Source organism: Saccopteryx leptura, chromosome 5 (genome assembly GCF_036850995.1).
Source record: "Saccopteryx leptura isolate mSacLep1 chromosome 5, mSacLep1_pri_phased_curated, whole genome shotgun sequence".
In the NCBI taxonomy this organism is placed as follows: domain Eukaryota; kingdom Metazoa; phylum Chordata; class Mammalia; order Chiroptera; family Emballonuridae; genus Saccopteryx; species Saccopteryx leptura.
This window is the reverse complement of record NC_089507.1, coordinates 35,079,023-35,093,282: the sequence shown is the minus strand read 5'-3', so window position 1 is coordinate 35,093,282 and position 14,260 is coordinate 35,079,023. Positions and strand designations below refer to the sequence as shown.

At 41.2% G+C, this 14,260-nt stretch overlaps 2 protein-coding genes across 4 annotated transcripts in view; both read left to right on the top strand.

Moving 5' to 3' along the window:
• NFXL1 (nuclear transcription factor, X-box binding like 1) overlaps positions 1–3,599 on the top strand; it is a 48,645-nt gene extending 45,046 nt beyond the window's left edge. For all 3 annotated transcript variants that reach the window (XM_066384650.1, XM_066384649.1, XM_066384648.1), the window contains 2 exons: positions 483–536; positions 2,358–3,599. In XM_066384650.1, the coding sequence (XP_066240747.1) occupies positions 483–536; positions 2,358–2,525 (222 nt within the window). In that variant the 3' untranslated portion in view covers positions 2,526–3,599. The remainder of the gene's footprint in view (positions 1–482; positions 537–2,357) is intronic.
• A 7,987-nt stretch (positions 3,600–11,586) lies between these two features.
• The window catches only part of CORIN (corin, serine peptidase), a 204,709-nt gene continuing 202,035 nt past the window's right edge, over positions 11,587–14,260 (top strand). The window contains exons 1-2 of the mRNA XM_066385953.1: positions 11,587–11,621; positions 11,893–12,011. Coding sequence (XP_066242050.1) covers positions 11,952–12,011 — 60 coding nt within the window. The 5' untranslated portion in view covers positions 11,587–11,621; positions 11,893–11,951. The remainder of the gene's footprint in view (positions 11,622–11,892; positions 12,012–14,260) is intronic.

Here is a 14,260-nt window from a genome sequence, read left to right as displayed (position 1 = left end):
TAGGTTACCTATTCAATTATTATTTCCCTCACTCAACCAAGACAATGAATAAACTCTTGAATTTGTTTGAGACTAAGATTTCCCTTCAAGACATTTGAAGTAAACGGTCAATTTCAACTCTAGAAAGATAGTATTTAGTAATTTTGGTCATAGCTTCTTAGTATGATTACTCAAGAGAAAAAAATCCAGTTTTAAAAGCATTTCAATTTATACTTATAACTCTTTGAATTGTGATCTAATAATACCTGTTGTAGTTGTTAAACTGAAGTGTTTATATAAGGTATGACAGTTTCTCTCTCTCCACCCCCAATCTGTTAGTACCTTGGTAACACTTTTCACTATAATATTTACATTTGTTTAAATATTTGCCAGTGTAAAGCTTCCAAAAGTTGTTATGGATTAGTGGAGCCTCAGTGAGATAATGTTAAAATTCTGTACAAAATTTGACAAGTACAATGTGACTTTTAAATGTCCATAAATAGATAAAAGAAGCAGAAGCCAAAGCTGCTCTTGAAGAGGAAAAACGAAAGCAACAGGTAACTGAACAAAATACCCAGATTTATGTTTCTTTGTATCAGTGTTCATTTTTACTTCAAACACTAAGTATATTCTAGGTGCAGACTAGGGGCTAATCTGGAAATATAGTTCATACAATACAGTAAGTCATTCACTTCCTTTCATCCAGGTACACTGTACCTCTGAGGAAGCACAGGATCCCGTATCTTCCCAGATATTTTCTATGTTCCCAATTTACTTCCTTGTCACTTCTAGCCACTCTCCAACTGTAGAGTTTTAGCTCCACTTTGGTTGGGAGGGGTAAGTGTTGGAGTACAGTGACGTTTATTTTAAGGCATCTCCTGGAGCCTATGTCTTCACTCACCTAAAATTATTGCAGTTCTGTTTTACTGAGTTGTAGATTATGTGGAACAAATAAGTGCTGTCTACTAATTAATACACTTGTTTTAATACATTCCCCTATGTCCCCATTAGATTCTTGAAAGCAGGATTATTATCTGTTCTTTGTTATTGCCTAGATAATCCTGTTTGTTCAAATACTATATTGATCATACACTCCAAAGAGTGGCTTAACTTTCTTATAGTGACATACAATTATTTGTTAATTTGCATTTTAAGATGCTTTATACTTACCAAGCCTGATATATTATATGTTAAAATGCTGCTTTTATGAATGAAGAAATTAAAACTTGCATGACTTGAGGGAGGACATTAGAAATAATTCATGTGGCAATGAAGGTGGGCCAAAAAGACCTCTGATATTTTATGGTCTTATAAAGTTCATTTGCCTAATGTCCCAGAATAAGTTGTCAGAGGTCAATTCCTGGGATATTAAATTATTAAGAATAGTTTAGGATCTCCTTCACTTTTTTATAAACCATTATGGTTGGTGATTTCAAATATGTTCTCTATTTACTGACCTTTTCAATAGAGTATTATATATGACATAACGTAAACTACACTTACTGCCTGTGGTCCTCATTAGTCAGCAACCACCTGACAATATTCTGACATTTTAGTTCACTGTAGAGTGTCACTTGTTATTAAATTAAGTATATAATTAGGTCTTCTTCAGATGTGGTTTACAGAAAAAGTAATGGATGTGTTAACTGAATTCTATATTTCTACTATTAATAAACATTTACAGAATCTTGTATGGATATTACATATGTTAGTTAACTATCAAGTTTTAGTTAATAACAATGCATGTTACATTATCATGTATTAAAGTTTAATAAATTTGTAAGGAGTGCCATCCAGTTATCCTTTTTTTAGAACCAGTTTTCATATAATCCTACTTTTTAATAAAGTCATCTGATTTAAAGCATGAAGCATTTTTTCCCTGAAGAATTTTTATTCTGTAATTTTAAATATATTTGATCAAGAGGAGAATCAGTTTCTAGAAGATATTTTCTCCTTAGTCACTTAAATTTTTTCCACAGAAGCCATTACTGTTATTTGGCAACATTGTAAGAAACTGGGCTCCTCTTAGCACTTGTAGAAGTTGAGTATTATCGAGTTTCAGTAGATTAATGGTATTGAAATATAAAGCTAACTAATGTCTGCGTGTTAGGGCACCTGATTTAATCATTTCTATCTTTAGTATAAAGTCAGGTTACAATCTGAAATGCTCTTCTCTTACTCCTCACTACCCTTTCTGCTGTCCTAAATTCAGACTTTGTTGAGTACAGTTAGTAATAGAAAGTTTATTTAATCAAATCAATGTACTTATTACATACCATTGCTATTAAAACATTTTCCAAATTAATTTATTTTCATCTAAGTAGAAAATTTCAAATTAATATATATATTGGACATAAAATGATACTGTGTTGATTTAGGCTGAACTGGAGGCTTTTGAGAACAGACTGAAGGGTCGTCGGAAGAAGAACAGGAGAAGAGATGAAGTGGCAGTTGAGCTGACGCTGTGGCAGAAGTATAAATACCACCTCCTGCCCGTGTGCGCCGTGGCAGTTCTAGTGTCCGCGTGGTACATATCCATGGCGTAGGTTCAAGTTTCCTTCTCCTACTCAGACTGGATTTAGATAAGTTATTAAACTTGGAATATTAGGGAGTGTATATTGTACAACACAATATATATTCCTATTCATCTCTCTGTTCTCTTCCAGCTGTTAGAAGGATAGAATATTAAGCTTTACCTTAACTATGAGAAGTGGCAAATAGAACATTGTTTGATATTAAAAGCATGACTGAAATTGTAAGATATTTCATAAGGCATAATTAGCATCAGGGTAATATGATAGTTGTTCATTGTGCTTTCTTGTATTAACATAGTTGTTTCATTTACTATTCAAACCAACATTTGTTTTTTCAAAATTAAGATGAAACTGAGCCATATGTGCAGTAAGAGGAATATTTCATAATGCTTTGGTTACTTATTAAAAGGTACTTTTCTTCATCCTGTAACTTTGTATTTTAAAAAAAATGATTCTCTAAAGGACCTCTTAACTTGTAACATGAAGTCATATAATTAGATTCCAGAAATTGGTTTATTAGTAAGAAATTTTTATCAGTTATTGAAATAAATTTTTATGTAGTGTGTACTCCTCAGAGGAAAGATAATTATTTTCAAAATATGCCAGGCTAGATTCCTCACATGTGGCTATTTCTCGTGTAAGAAGCTTTCAACTGAAGTCGGCATGGTTTGTAAAACTTGTATGTGTCTTTTCAAAGTAATAATAAAAGAAAAACTAATATTTATGAGCACTATGTGCTGAGCACAGGGCTTATGAACTTTATGTACTTTATTCTCATGTTTTCTTATCACCATACTATAAGTAGATTTTTTCTGGAAATAATCAGTTCTTATCAAAACAAGCTGATAGAGAAATATAAGTAAGCCAAATTGTTTGAATTGTAAGTCATTTTAAATGGTTTTGTTATTTAATTTTTATATGATTGTTTTCATTAAAATTTTTCATACCAAATTTGTAGTCTAAAATTTTTACTATTATTTAAAATATTCAGGAGTCTGTAAGTTTAGGCTAGGTATTAGTATCGATGTATAAAACTCCAAAATTTGATGGAAAACAGTAATCGATAGATACTAAAAAGCAGTAGAAGGGTGTTTTAAACCAAAGTACAAAGAAAGATATTTAAATTTTACTAAATTTAACTCATTTAAAAAAAATCTTGTTGATTAATCAAGTATTAGCTATTGTCTAAAATTAAAGGGTACTCATTCCTTTTTTTATGGGCTTTGTGTTTTGATTTTAGTTTAGTTTTGTTTTTTTAAACTTTCCCAGTAGAGTTGTTGGGTTGGTGCCTCAGAAGCTCTAAATTAGAGCTGCTACTTTCAAATTGTTACTGTACTCTGCTCTTAAATGAATATTAAGGAATATGAACAACTCGGTGCCCACCTGGGAAGCTGCTTTCCTGTGTATCAGAATCTTGGCCTACTAAACATGCTTGAAGCCCAGTTCATGTCTGTTTGTTAGGCCTCTGACCTGCTAGGTTTTCTTTCTAATTTGTGGGAAAGAATTTAGTGAGCAGAGGAAATAGATTGAATGAATGACAAATTAAAAGGCTGTTTTGTATTTTGTTGGCTATTAGCTCAGAGCTTAATTTCAAAATCACACAACTATTTATTCATTTAATCTACAGATGTGTTTCCTCTGTGACAGATACTTTCTAGGTACTAGAGATAATGTAACTTTTCTCTCGGGGAGCTGCTACAGGAGTGGAAGAGATGAAAAAATAGTGAATATGGTGTCATGTAATAAGTGGTATCCAAAAAAATAAGAATTAGTACAGAAAGTGATGAAAGTGGGGGTAAAAGTGCACTAGCTACTGTAGGTTGGGAAAGTCCTCTGGGAAGGGTTCATTTCAGCTGTGACCTGGAATGACCTTCGCTTGAAGATCTGAGGTGAAAGTCTGTGAAGGAGAGAAAGCAGCAAGTACAAAGTCCCTAAGTCCGTGATGGCGATCCTATGACGCGTGTCAGCACTGACACACGTAGCCATTTTCATTGGCATGCGGCCGCATGTGGCTGCATACCAGAGAAGTATGGGGCTGCATGCTGAGAAGGACATTTCATCCTCGGCTCCTGCATAGCCAGGTGCAGTAGCCAAGGATAAAACATTTGCTTAAGTATAGACACTCTGTGCTGGAAGTCTGTAGGCCAAAACAACAGAACTCCGGCACAGAGCGTCTAGTTCTGGGACTTCCAGTTAGGCCGTTAGGGGACCTTTGACCTCACTTCTGGCCAGTGGAGCAGGGAGCAGCGGAATGCTGTGGGGGACGCATCTCTGGGGGCCCTATGATCGCCATTACCAGCAACCACATAACCACAGCAACCATCATCCAATCTACTGTTCTGGGGTGTCGTGGATTTCTAATTGACCATCATTACTGAGATAAGTGAGAGGGAGGCTGGGAGAGGTGAGGGCCTGTGCTATGGCTGCCATTTCCCGCCATTAGAAATAGTGGCAGCCATCTTAATTTACATAAGATGCAACTTGCAGAATTTCAAGACAGCATCTGGGCTCAGGTGTTTGTCGACTTGAGGTCAAAGCTTGAGAATCTGGAAAGGTGCCGCTTGGAGAATCAAGAGGAGTGTCACTATGAACAGGAAATTTGGAGTGCCTGGAACCAATTACCAGACACTTTTAGCACCCTGAAAAATATAGCAATGGCTTTACTCACAATTTTTCTCTCTATGTACTTTTGTGAGACCTTATTCTCAGCGTTAAATAATATCAAAACCAACAAAAGAAACAGATTGACAGATGAAGTTAGTAGTGCTTGCTTGGGCTTGAAGTGTACAAAATACCAACCTTCAATTGAAGATTTAGCCAATGAAATTCAGCAACAAAAATGTCACTAATAGGCAGGTTAGTTAAAGAATTCCCCCTCTCCCTCACTCATCTTAGTTCATGGCACCCCACACAAGTTAAATAATATCAAGACCAACAAAAGAAACCGACTGACAGATGAACAAAGAAGTCACTAAGCAGGTAAGTTAAATAATTAGTTTTTGGTTTATTAAATACAGTAATATATTACAATTATACATTTTTGTTATTTAAACTATAAATATCACGAAATTACAGTTTTTTTTCTCAAAGTGATACACCACTTGAGTTATGCTCGGTTTTTTTTTGGTGAATTTTGACACACCAAGCTCAAAAGATTGCCCATCACTGCCCTAAGTTGTAGAGAGGCTTGGCATGGCTGGAGCTTAGAGAATGAGAGGGAGAGAGTCTAGGGCCAGTTCATGTAGTGCTTGGTAGACCATGGGAAGGAATGGGGACTTTATTATAGTTGCAATTGGCATCATTGAAAAGTTTTAAATGGGGAATAGTTATTTTTGTTATTTAAATATTGCTGGCTGTACTCTGGCCAGCTTTGCTCAGTGGTAGAGCATGAGCATGGTGTGTGGATGTCCCGGGTTCTATTCCCAGTCAGGGCACACAGGAGAAGTGTCCATATCATCTTCTCTACCCTTCTCTGTCGCCCTTCTCTCTCTCTCTCTCTCTCTCTCTCTCTCTCTCTCTTCCCCTCCTGTAGGCATGGATCGATTGGTTTGAGCATATTGGCACCAGGCACTGAGGATAGCTCTGTGGAGCCTCTACCTCAGGCACTAAAAATAGCTCAGTTGTCAGCATGGCCCGAGACAGGGGTTGCTGGGTAGATCCCAGTTGGGGTGCATGTGGGAATCTGTTTATTTCCCCTCCTCTCACTTGGAAAAGAAGAAAAAAGATGGCTGGCTGCTGTGTAGAGACTGAGGGAGCAAGCATAAAAGCAGGAGGAGAGATGAGTTGGCAAGCAGTCCCAGACGAAGGTGCTGATGGTACTCAGATCCAAAGGAACTTGCCTGCACTTCCTACGTTCACCAGAGCGAGTGGTGTGGGGGTACTGCAGAGATCCTTGCACGAGAGCAGAAGGGGAATGAGTGAACAGCTCAATATCAAGTTAAATTTGGTATAAATACGATACTTTCACTAATTTGTTCTGAGGGAAATAAAGCAATAGATGTCCTTTTGCTTCTATCTGAGCCAATTAGATAAGGCATGGAAAAAGTTTTCAAATAGCTACTAAGAAGAGACAAATTTGAGACTGAGTTGGCCAATTTCCTATTTCCTTTGTAAATAGTGTTAAGTTTTTCAGCTTACTATTTGAAATCTGTGGAACATCTATATTGAAACCTTTCAAGTTTTTCAGTTTAAACAGTCACGGGTTGGCCAACACCTAGTGTTTATATTTCAATTAATTTCATTCTTGAAGTCCAAGTTAAATTCAGATAATCCCAAATGTTTTTAGTAGGAACTTTGCTGAAATTGCCAAAGGAACTTAATTGAACAGAAACATTGAAAATGTGCTTTTTACAAAAATGTCTGGTGCTTGAACTTCAGGGCCATGGATGTTAAAAATTTTAAACAGTTAAGTATCTGTGATAGTGTTTAAAGATGACCAGTAAGTACTTTTTGGCCCTTTATTTATTTCACATGACTCAGATAACTCCTCCAGTTGTTATGTTTGCCCTTCCTGAGATAGATGTCTAAGGTCTGAAGCTAGAGTTGACAGTACTAGCTATGTCTCTTGTCTGGTCTGTGGAAGTTGCCCTCTTGAATGAATGGCAGTGTTTAGACCTCTGTAAGTCTTGGACCTTAGGGTCTGCCTATGAGGTTGATGAGCTTCATAGAGGAAGAAGCAGAGCACTGATTCCTGCCTCCTAGGAGAGATGTGGCTTTGGGAGGGACAGGAGGAGCTAAGAACCCCTCTCCCTCTGCTCTCTAGAGACTCTTAAGGGACAAGGGAGACCAGGTGTCCATCTGGGAAATCATTTTCATGTATTTCAGATTCTTGGTCTATTAAGGAAGTTTAGCTCTGTTATTTACTGAGCTTCTATTCTTGCTTAGTTTTCTTTCCAATTACAGCGGGGGTCAGGGGCATGTCTTTAAATGGTGCTATGAAGAATTATCCACCTACAGCCCGAAATTCCACACTTCAGATTCACTTAGTTAAAACACCTCTAGAGAGACATTCAGTAACAACCTTTATCACCCTCATCTGGCTAGTCTTATATCTGTGTGTGTGTGTGTGTGTGTGTGTGTGTGTGTGTGTGTGAGAGAGAGAGAGAGAGAGAGACACAGAGACAGTCAGAGAGAAGGACAGATAAGGACAGACAGGAAGGGAGAGAGATGAGAAGCATCAGTTCTTTGTTCTGGCACCTTAGTTGTTCATTGATTGCTTTCTCACATGTGCCTTGACTCGGGGGCTACAGCAGACCAAGTGACCCCTTGCTCAAGGCAGCAACCTTGGGCTCAAGCTGGTGAGCCTTGCTCAAACCAGATGAGCCCGCGCTCAAGCCAGTGACCTCGGGGCTTTAAACCTGGGTCCTCCATGACCCAGTCCGATGCTCTATCCACTGCACCACCGCCTGGTCAGGCTAGTCTCTATCTTCTCACAATATGTTCTCCTCAGAGCACTAAACTATACTTGTCCTTGTATGATATCTTTGTTTATTGTCTGTCTCTTTCACTAGAATTGTAAGCTCCATGAGGGTAGGGGTGGGGCTGTTGACTGCTGTAACTCTACAGTGGGAAACCATGCCTGGCTGCATGGTAGATGCTGGTGCTGGTTTCCTAGGGCTGCCGCAACCCAACACCACGGAGTGGCTTGAAACAACGGAAATGTACTCTCACAGTTCAAAAGTCCAGATGTCCAAAATCATAATGTCAGCAGGGTTGGTTCCTTCTGGAGACTGACTGGGAGAAACCATTGCCTGCTTTTCTTCTAACTTCTGGTTGTGGGCATCAATCCTTAAAGTTTCTTGGCTTGTAGACACAGCACTCCAATCTCACCTCCATTTTCATGTTGCTGTGTGTCCTTTTCTGTCTCATAAAGACCCTCTCTGTAAGTAGGGCTCATCCTATTCTGGTATAATTTCATTTTAGTTAATTATATCTGCTAAGACCCAGCAAGTGTTACCTATTACATGTCTGCAACTATTTTAAAGCACTTTACATATTTCATTAATCCCCATAATAGCCTGTGAGGTGGGCTTCTTATCCTGTTTTTACAACAGAGGAAACTAGGTTTGTTTCAAGAATTAAAAACTGAGATAGCCTGACCTGTGGTGGTGCAGTGGATAAAGCGTCGACCTGGAAATGCTGAGGTCGCCGGCTCGAAACCCTGGGCTTGCCTGGTCAAGGCACATATGGGAGTTGATGCTTCCTGCTCCTCCCCCCTGTCTCTCTCTCTCTCTTTTTCTCTCTCTCCCTCTCTCTCCTCTCTAAAATGAATAAATAAAATAAAAATTAAAAAGAAAAGCTACAAAAAAAAAACCAAACTGAGATAATATATGTCATTTTGTGAAGTCCCTGGCATGTAGAGCTGAAAAATTCTTAGCTATAATAATATAGGTAGATGTGATTTAACCTCATAACTTCAAGACTTCTCTTACAAATTTATTCATAATCAAAATGAAAGTTTCTGTGAATTGAGGCATCTTAGTTTTTGCTCATGTGGTCATTGTCAGTGAGGGGGTAATATTCCTGGGAAGACTAGGCAGGATGCTGGCCAAAGGGTGGAGTGTTTGGGCAGTCACATTACACCATGGAACCCCAGTGCTGGGGAAAACTACTGCTGGGGGATGAGGGTCTAAAAATACAATTCCTTCGAAACTTTTTATGGGCCAGTTCTTATTACCTTATTTCCCATGACTACTCTGGTATATTAGAGTAGAGCACTGATGTCCCAGGAGTGTTATATACAGCAAACAGAATGTCCACACGGGCTACTTCTATCATGTTTTAGTGTGCTGAAATATATTACTTCAGATGTTAATGTTGGTTTCGCCTTTTAATTAAACTCTCTGCAACAGGTAAACAAGTTACTTGTTTCTTTCTTGTTTTATTCTTAAAATTTTTATTTTATTTTAAAGGCCTTGCATTATTAGATCTCTGCTAAAAATACCACATTCTAACTCTTTAAAGCCAGTTCCACATTATGTGCAAGTATTTTCCATGGTTTATATATTTGTGTTTGTTTAATGTATATATTCCACTAGACTGAAAGTTCTGTGCAGGCAGGAACTCTGTTTCATTCATCTGACAGCAAATCCCAAGTGAGTATCATCTGAACGAATAGCTAAGTAGGTAAGCCATGGGATAGCACGTCTGTTTTAGCCACCGCTTGCCAGTTACCATCCTGGGACTCTGGCTGGCTCTCTAAGACATCTCTTATTCTCAAATTACCTTTATTTGTAGTAGTACTAAGTACTGAATTGGTCTATAATATGATATGTCACCAAAGTTTGATCTGCAAAATCACCCTGTCCAAAGGTATATTCACTACCTTTAAATTAATTTTTTCCATAAATCTGTTTTTTTCTTTTACATCATCTAATTAGTTGAATCTGGGCTTGAAATGCTAGGTAATAAAAATTTCAAAGGCAAGAAATGCTTTGTTTTGTAAAAGTGGAGTATTTTAAGAAGCTAGATGATGGTCGTCACTCTAAGTTGAAAAGCAAATGTGGCAAAAAAAATTTTAAAGGAATAATTCAAACAAGTCATTGGAGAGTACTGTGAGCCCTCTGCATACTGAATTTTGAGACTTCTAACATTTTTGATTTCTTACATCATAAAGGTTGCTACAAAGAATATAAAAATAGCTGTTTATCCTCATACAAAGAATAGCTCAAGTATTCACTGGTGCCATTGAACTGGCTGGGTTTTCTTGCTAAAAGGAAGTTTAAGAAATCCACTTTTACATCATCAAAGCTTTAGTCCTTCAAAGAACACAGTAGTAGGATAGACAAGACTTATCTTCTCTGTCTTTCTCCAATTCACGTTTTAGCTACTTGAATGTCATAGTTCCTGGAGTACCTCCACCAGAGGGCAGAGCGTGGAAGAGAAGCGAGGTGAAATAGAAATGCACACTCGGCTTCGGAATGTCTGGAGAAACCTTGAGGGTGGAACCCAGCCCTCATCTTATAAACTGAACTAATGGTGGTCCAGAAAGACTAACGATTTGCTCAAGGGAGAGCTGGCAGATAATCTCCTGTTCTTAGTATTTTCAGGCTGGTGTCCCTGTGGTGATGTCAGATGAGGCAGCATCTTAGTAAGAACACAGTCCTGCAATGGCACTGTCTCTGTAACCCAGCACTTGTCAGCTGTGTTAACTTAGGCTGGTTACTTCGACTCCCTAAATCTTTTTCATCTCTAAAAAAATAAGAATACCTACCTCATAAAGTGGTTGCCAGAACTAAAAGAGAATGCATATGCATATAGTTTTTTAATACTTCAAGCCTGCTACTAAGAGCTTAACTTCTGTGACTTACAAATAACTTGTTAGATATTGGATTTCAAACCTGATGTTTGGAACACTGATGGAACCAGTGTTTCAAATATTGTACTGTGTGTACACATGTAATGTTTTCAACTTTCTCACCTTAGAAACACAATTTTGCAGCCCCCACCCCCACTATGATAGTCAAGAAACAGATGTCTGATACACACTTGACTGATGCATGGCCTCCTCCAGAATTATGGAGGTGGGTTTATTCAAAAACTTCATGAGTAATATTTGCAATTTCCATCGATCTTGACTAAAGTTGAATGAAAAAAACATTTCTAAGAAAAAAATGTCTTTACCTTCGTCAACACCTGCAGGGCCCTCCTTCCCTACCTGACGAGGAGCGGGGCGGCAGCTGGTGGTACACCAGAGCACAGCGTTGGTCCCCAGGCTCAGCCCGGGGGTGCTCTCTGCGGGAAATGGGGAACCAGGTTTATGGAAGCAGGCTGGGGCTCGCCCTCCTCCCTGCAGCCTCAGCGAAGTCTCAGGCAATTTTGCAAAAGCAGTTTCTTCACCAAACGTATAACAGAAGACAAGTTTCCATTTGCTTAATGCAAATAGTACTCACCCTAGAAACGCTAAACCTTTTTTGAGATAACAAACGACCTCTAATTGCCAGTGCGTGCAGTTATTTTGATTTTTACTTGGCTACGCTCTGGCTAAAAGGAAAAGGTCTAGGATGTGATAAGGGTTTAGAGAGCCCAGAACTAAGTCCTTTGTCCCAATTACTCTGACTCCTACAGCCAAACTTTCAGGTCTCATCTTTTACGTGCTGCCATCGCTGGGTATAATTTGGGGTCGGGGTGGGGGCGGGGCGTATTGCGCTTGGCTTCGCGTCTGTCCCTGAAGAATAACTTTTTTGAATGCGAAGAGGTGGAGTGCGGAGGATCTGTCATTAAGAGTTCTTATGGGTGGGACCCAGAGACGGGAATGAGGAGGGAGTGGTCTGCGGGTAGGATCTATCAAGCAGACAAAATGTGGGGGGGCCCCGTCCCTTGAAGTTCAACTTGTCTCTCTTCCTGAGCGAGGAGCTAAGCAACCGTAGTTCTCTCCCAGGGACACACAGAGGAGAGAAGAGCGACCAAGATAAGAGTGGACAGAGGAAAAAGAGAGACATGTTCTCGGTGAAACAGTCCCCGGACGAGCGCTACCGCGGAGCCGGGGCCCCGAAGCGGGTAAGATCCACAAGATGCCCGAATCGCACTCTGCCGGCAAACAGGTTGGATGACCTCTCAGTCCCAGTGAATTCAGGATTAACCCTTCCTTCCTTTGCCTCCTCCTCCCCTTAATTGTCATCTTCTTTCCCCACTATCGGGGAGCTTTCCCAGCCCCGCGCTCAGCGTTCCAGGGCACATGGTACTCCTACTCGGTCGCCCAGCGTCCGGGACCCTCCCAGGGTCATGGGCAAGGTTTCCTTCAGTGTTCGAGCCGATCGGTCTGGAGACTCCCCTTAGCAGGGTCAACGGCACGTCCCTGCAGAGTTCCTCCTCCGACCTGCGCCTCCACTCTTCAGGTGGACTCCGGCGCAGCCCCTGGGGGATCCAGGGCTGCTCTCTGCGCCGCGCGGCCGCCGCCTGGCATTGGGAGGACCGCGCAGCCAAGCGCCCTGGTCTTGTTCCTCTTAGAGCCAGGACTGGTGCTCGGTTTCCTGCGCGGTTTCCCTACGACCGGCTGGTGCGCGGAGATCATTGAACTCTTCTGGAGCGTTGATCTCTAGGAGCCGATTCCATTTGCAGGGTGCCCGAAACTCCTGCCTTCCCTGCGCGCAAACTTTTTGTCTCCGGGGCGTACCCGCCTGGGCGCACCCGGCGCCGGCCGTCGGAGGGCGCAGATTCGGAGCTGCTCCGGGTTGGGCGGGCTCGGAAACTCTCCTGGGAATGGGCAAACTCGTTCGGGATAGGAAAGGTAGGCAGTAGCCCCGCGGATGGTCCTGAGTCCCCAAGAACCGGTTCCAATTTGCAGCTGCCCTTCTTCGGTGTTAGGAAGGTCTCGGCTGCGCAAAGTCAGGGACTGGAGGACCACTGTGCGGCAGGGACCGAGGGCGGAGGCGGCGGGAGGAAGGCGGTGTGCGGTGTCCTGCCGCGGCTCATTCCCTGCCTCGGCGGCAGGCACCCCGCTCCTGGTGCCGCTCGCTGGGGCCGGTGGATGGCAGTGCAGGCGCTCTCTGCACGGCTGGTAATTCCCGGGACCCAGCCCTGGGCGCTTGCAGTTACAAGCCCGTCAGGGCAGCGGCAGCACTGGGAATTCCCAGGGATTCTGTCCCAGCAATTCATTAAGTGATGCTCTCCTTCCGCGGGAAACTTAAAACAATGAGTTACAAAGACCAACTCGTGTGTGATCTGTGACTACTTCTGTATGCACAGTTGTAGTTTATAGTTTTTTTAAAAACATTTACTGATGGAAACCAAACTTTGTAAAGGAATGCCTGACTGCTACCGGAGAGGGAGCAAAGTCAGGACTTACTGGTGATCGTTATCCGGACACAGACATTTTAGCTGAAGGTGTTGAAATTAAAGATGCTGCCAAACATTACTTCTTGGCATAACCCAGAGCAAATGAGAAGAAACAATGCATTTTTTTTAAAGTTACAAAATCCATTTTTGTCACAGTCACAAACATTCACCAGCTTGTTTGTATTATTTGGTGCCAATAATTTTGTTGTGTGAAATGACGCTCAAAAATCAGTCCTAGTAACCAGGTTCCGGGGGCGGGGGTGGTGGAGAAGTCAGACTAGACGTCTGCACAGACATGTGTGAGTTCTGAGCTGAGCAGTCAGATTTTCCATAGAATCCTTTCCAGATCACTGAGAGTCGAGTCGCGCTGGGATGAACTATTTTTAGAGTGATTTGGGTGTAGAATCACATAAACCTCAAAACCTCAAGATGCTGGAAAGTATTATTTAGGGGATGGGGGCTCTTCCCAGAAGGTTCCTTGCAGGATAAGATTACAGTCCAATGATGAAAGACTCAGTTAACCTTCCAGGAGGTTAAAGAGACAAGGATTGCTTTATTAATTTCACCAAGTATATTTCCAGGCACAGTGGAGCTTTTTAAAAAGATGCAAAATTAATCATGTCGGGAACCTTCCTCTTAGTGCTGCAGAAATCTTACTAGCAATAGCACAAAAGGTTATCACTGCCTCACGCACAAACCAGCTGTGTTTTTGTTTGGGGAGGGCCTCATTTTCCACCATGGGCTCATCCGGATTTCAGCGCTGGCTGACTTTATGGCCCTCCGTTGGCCTTCTCCATTGTTGGGGCAAACGAGAGGTTGCAGGAGGAGACTAGAAGCCCAACACCTTCAGGGAATTCACCTTGCCACTCTCTGAAATCTGTATTCTCAAATCTCCGTCTGTTAGTGGGGTACTCTGTTGATCATTTCCCTCTTCCCCTTAACTCCAGCCTCCCCCACATGAGGACGTGGGC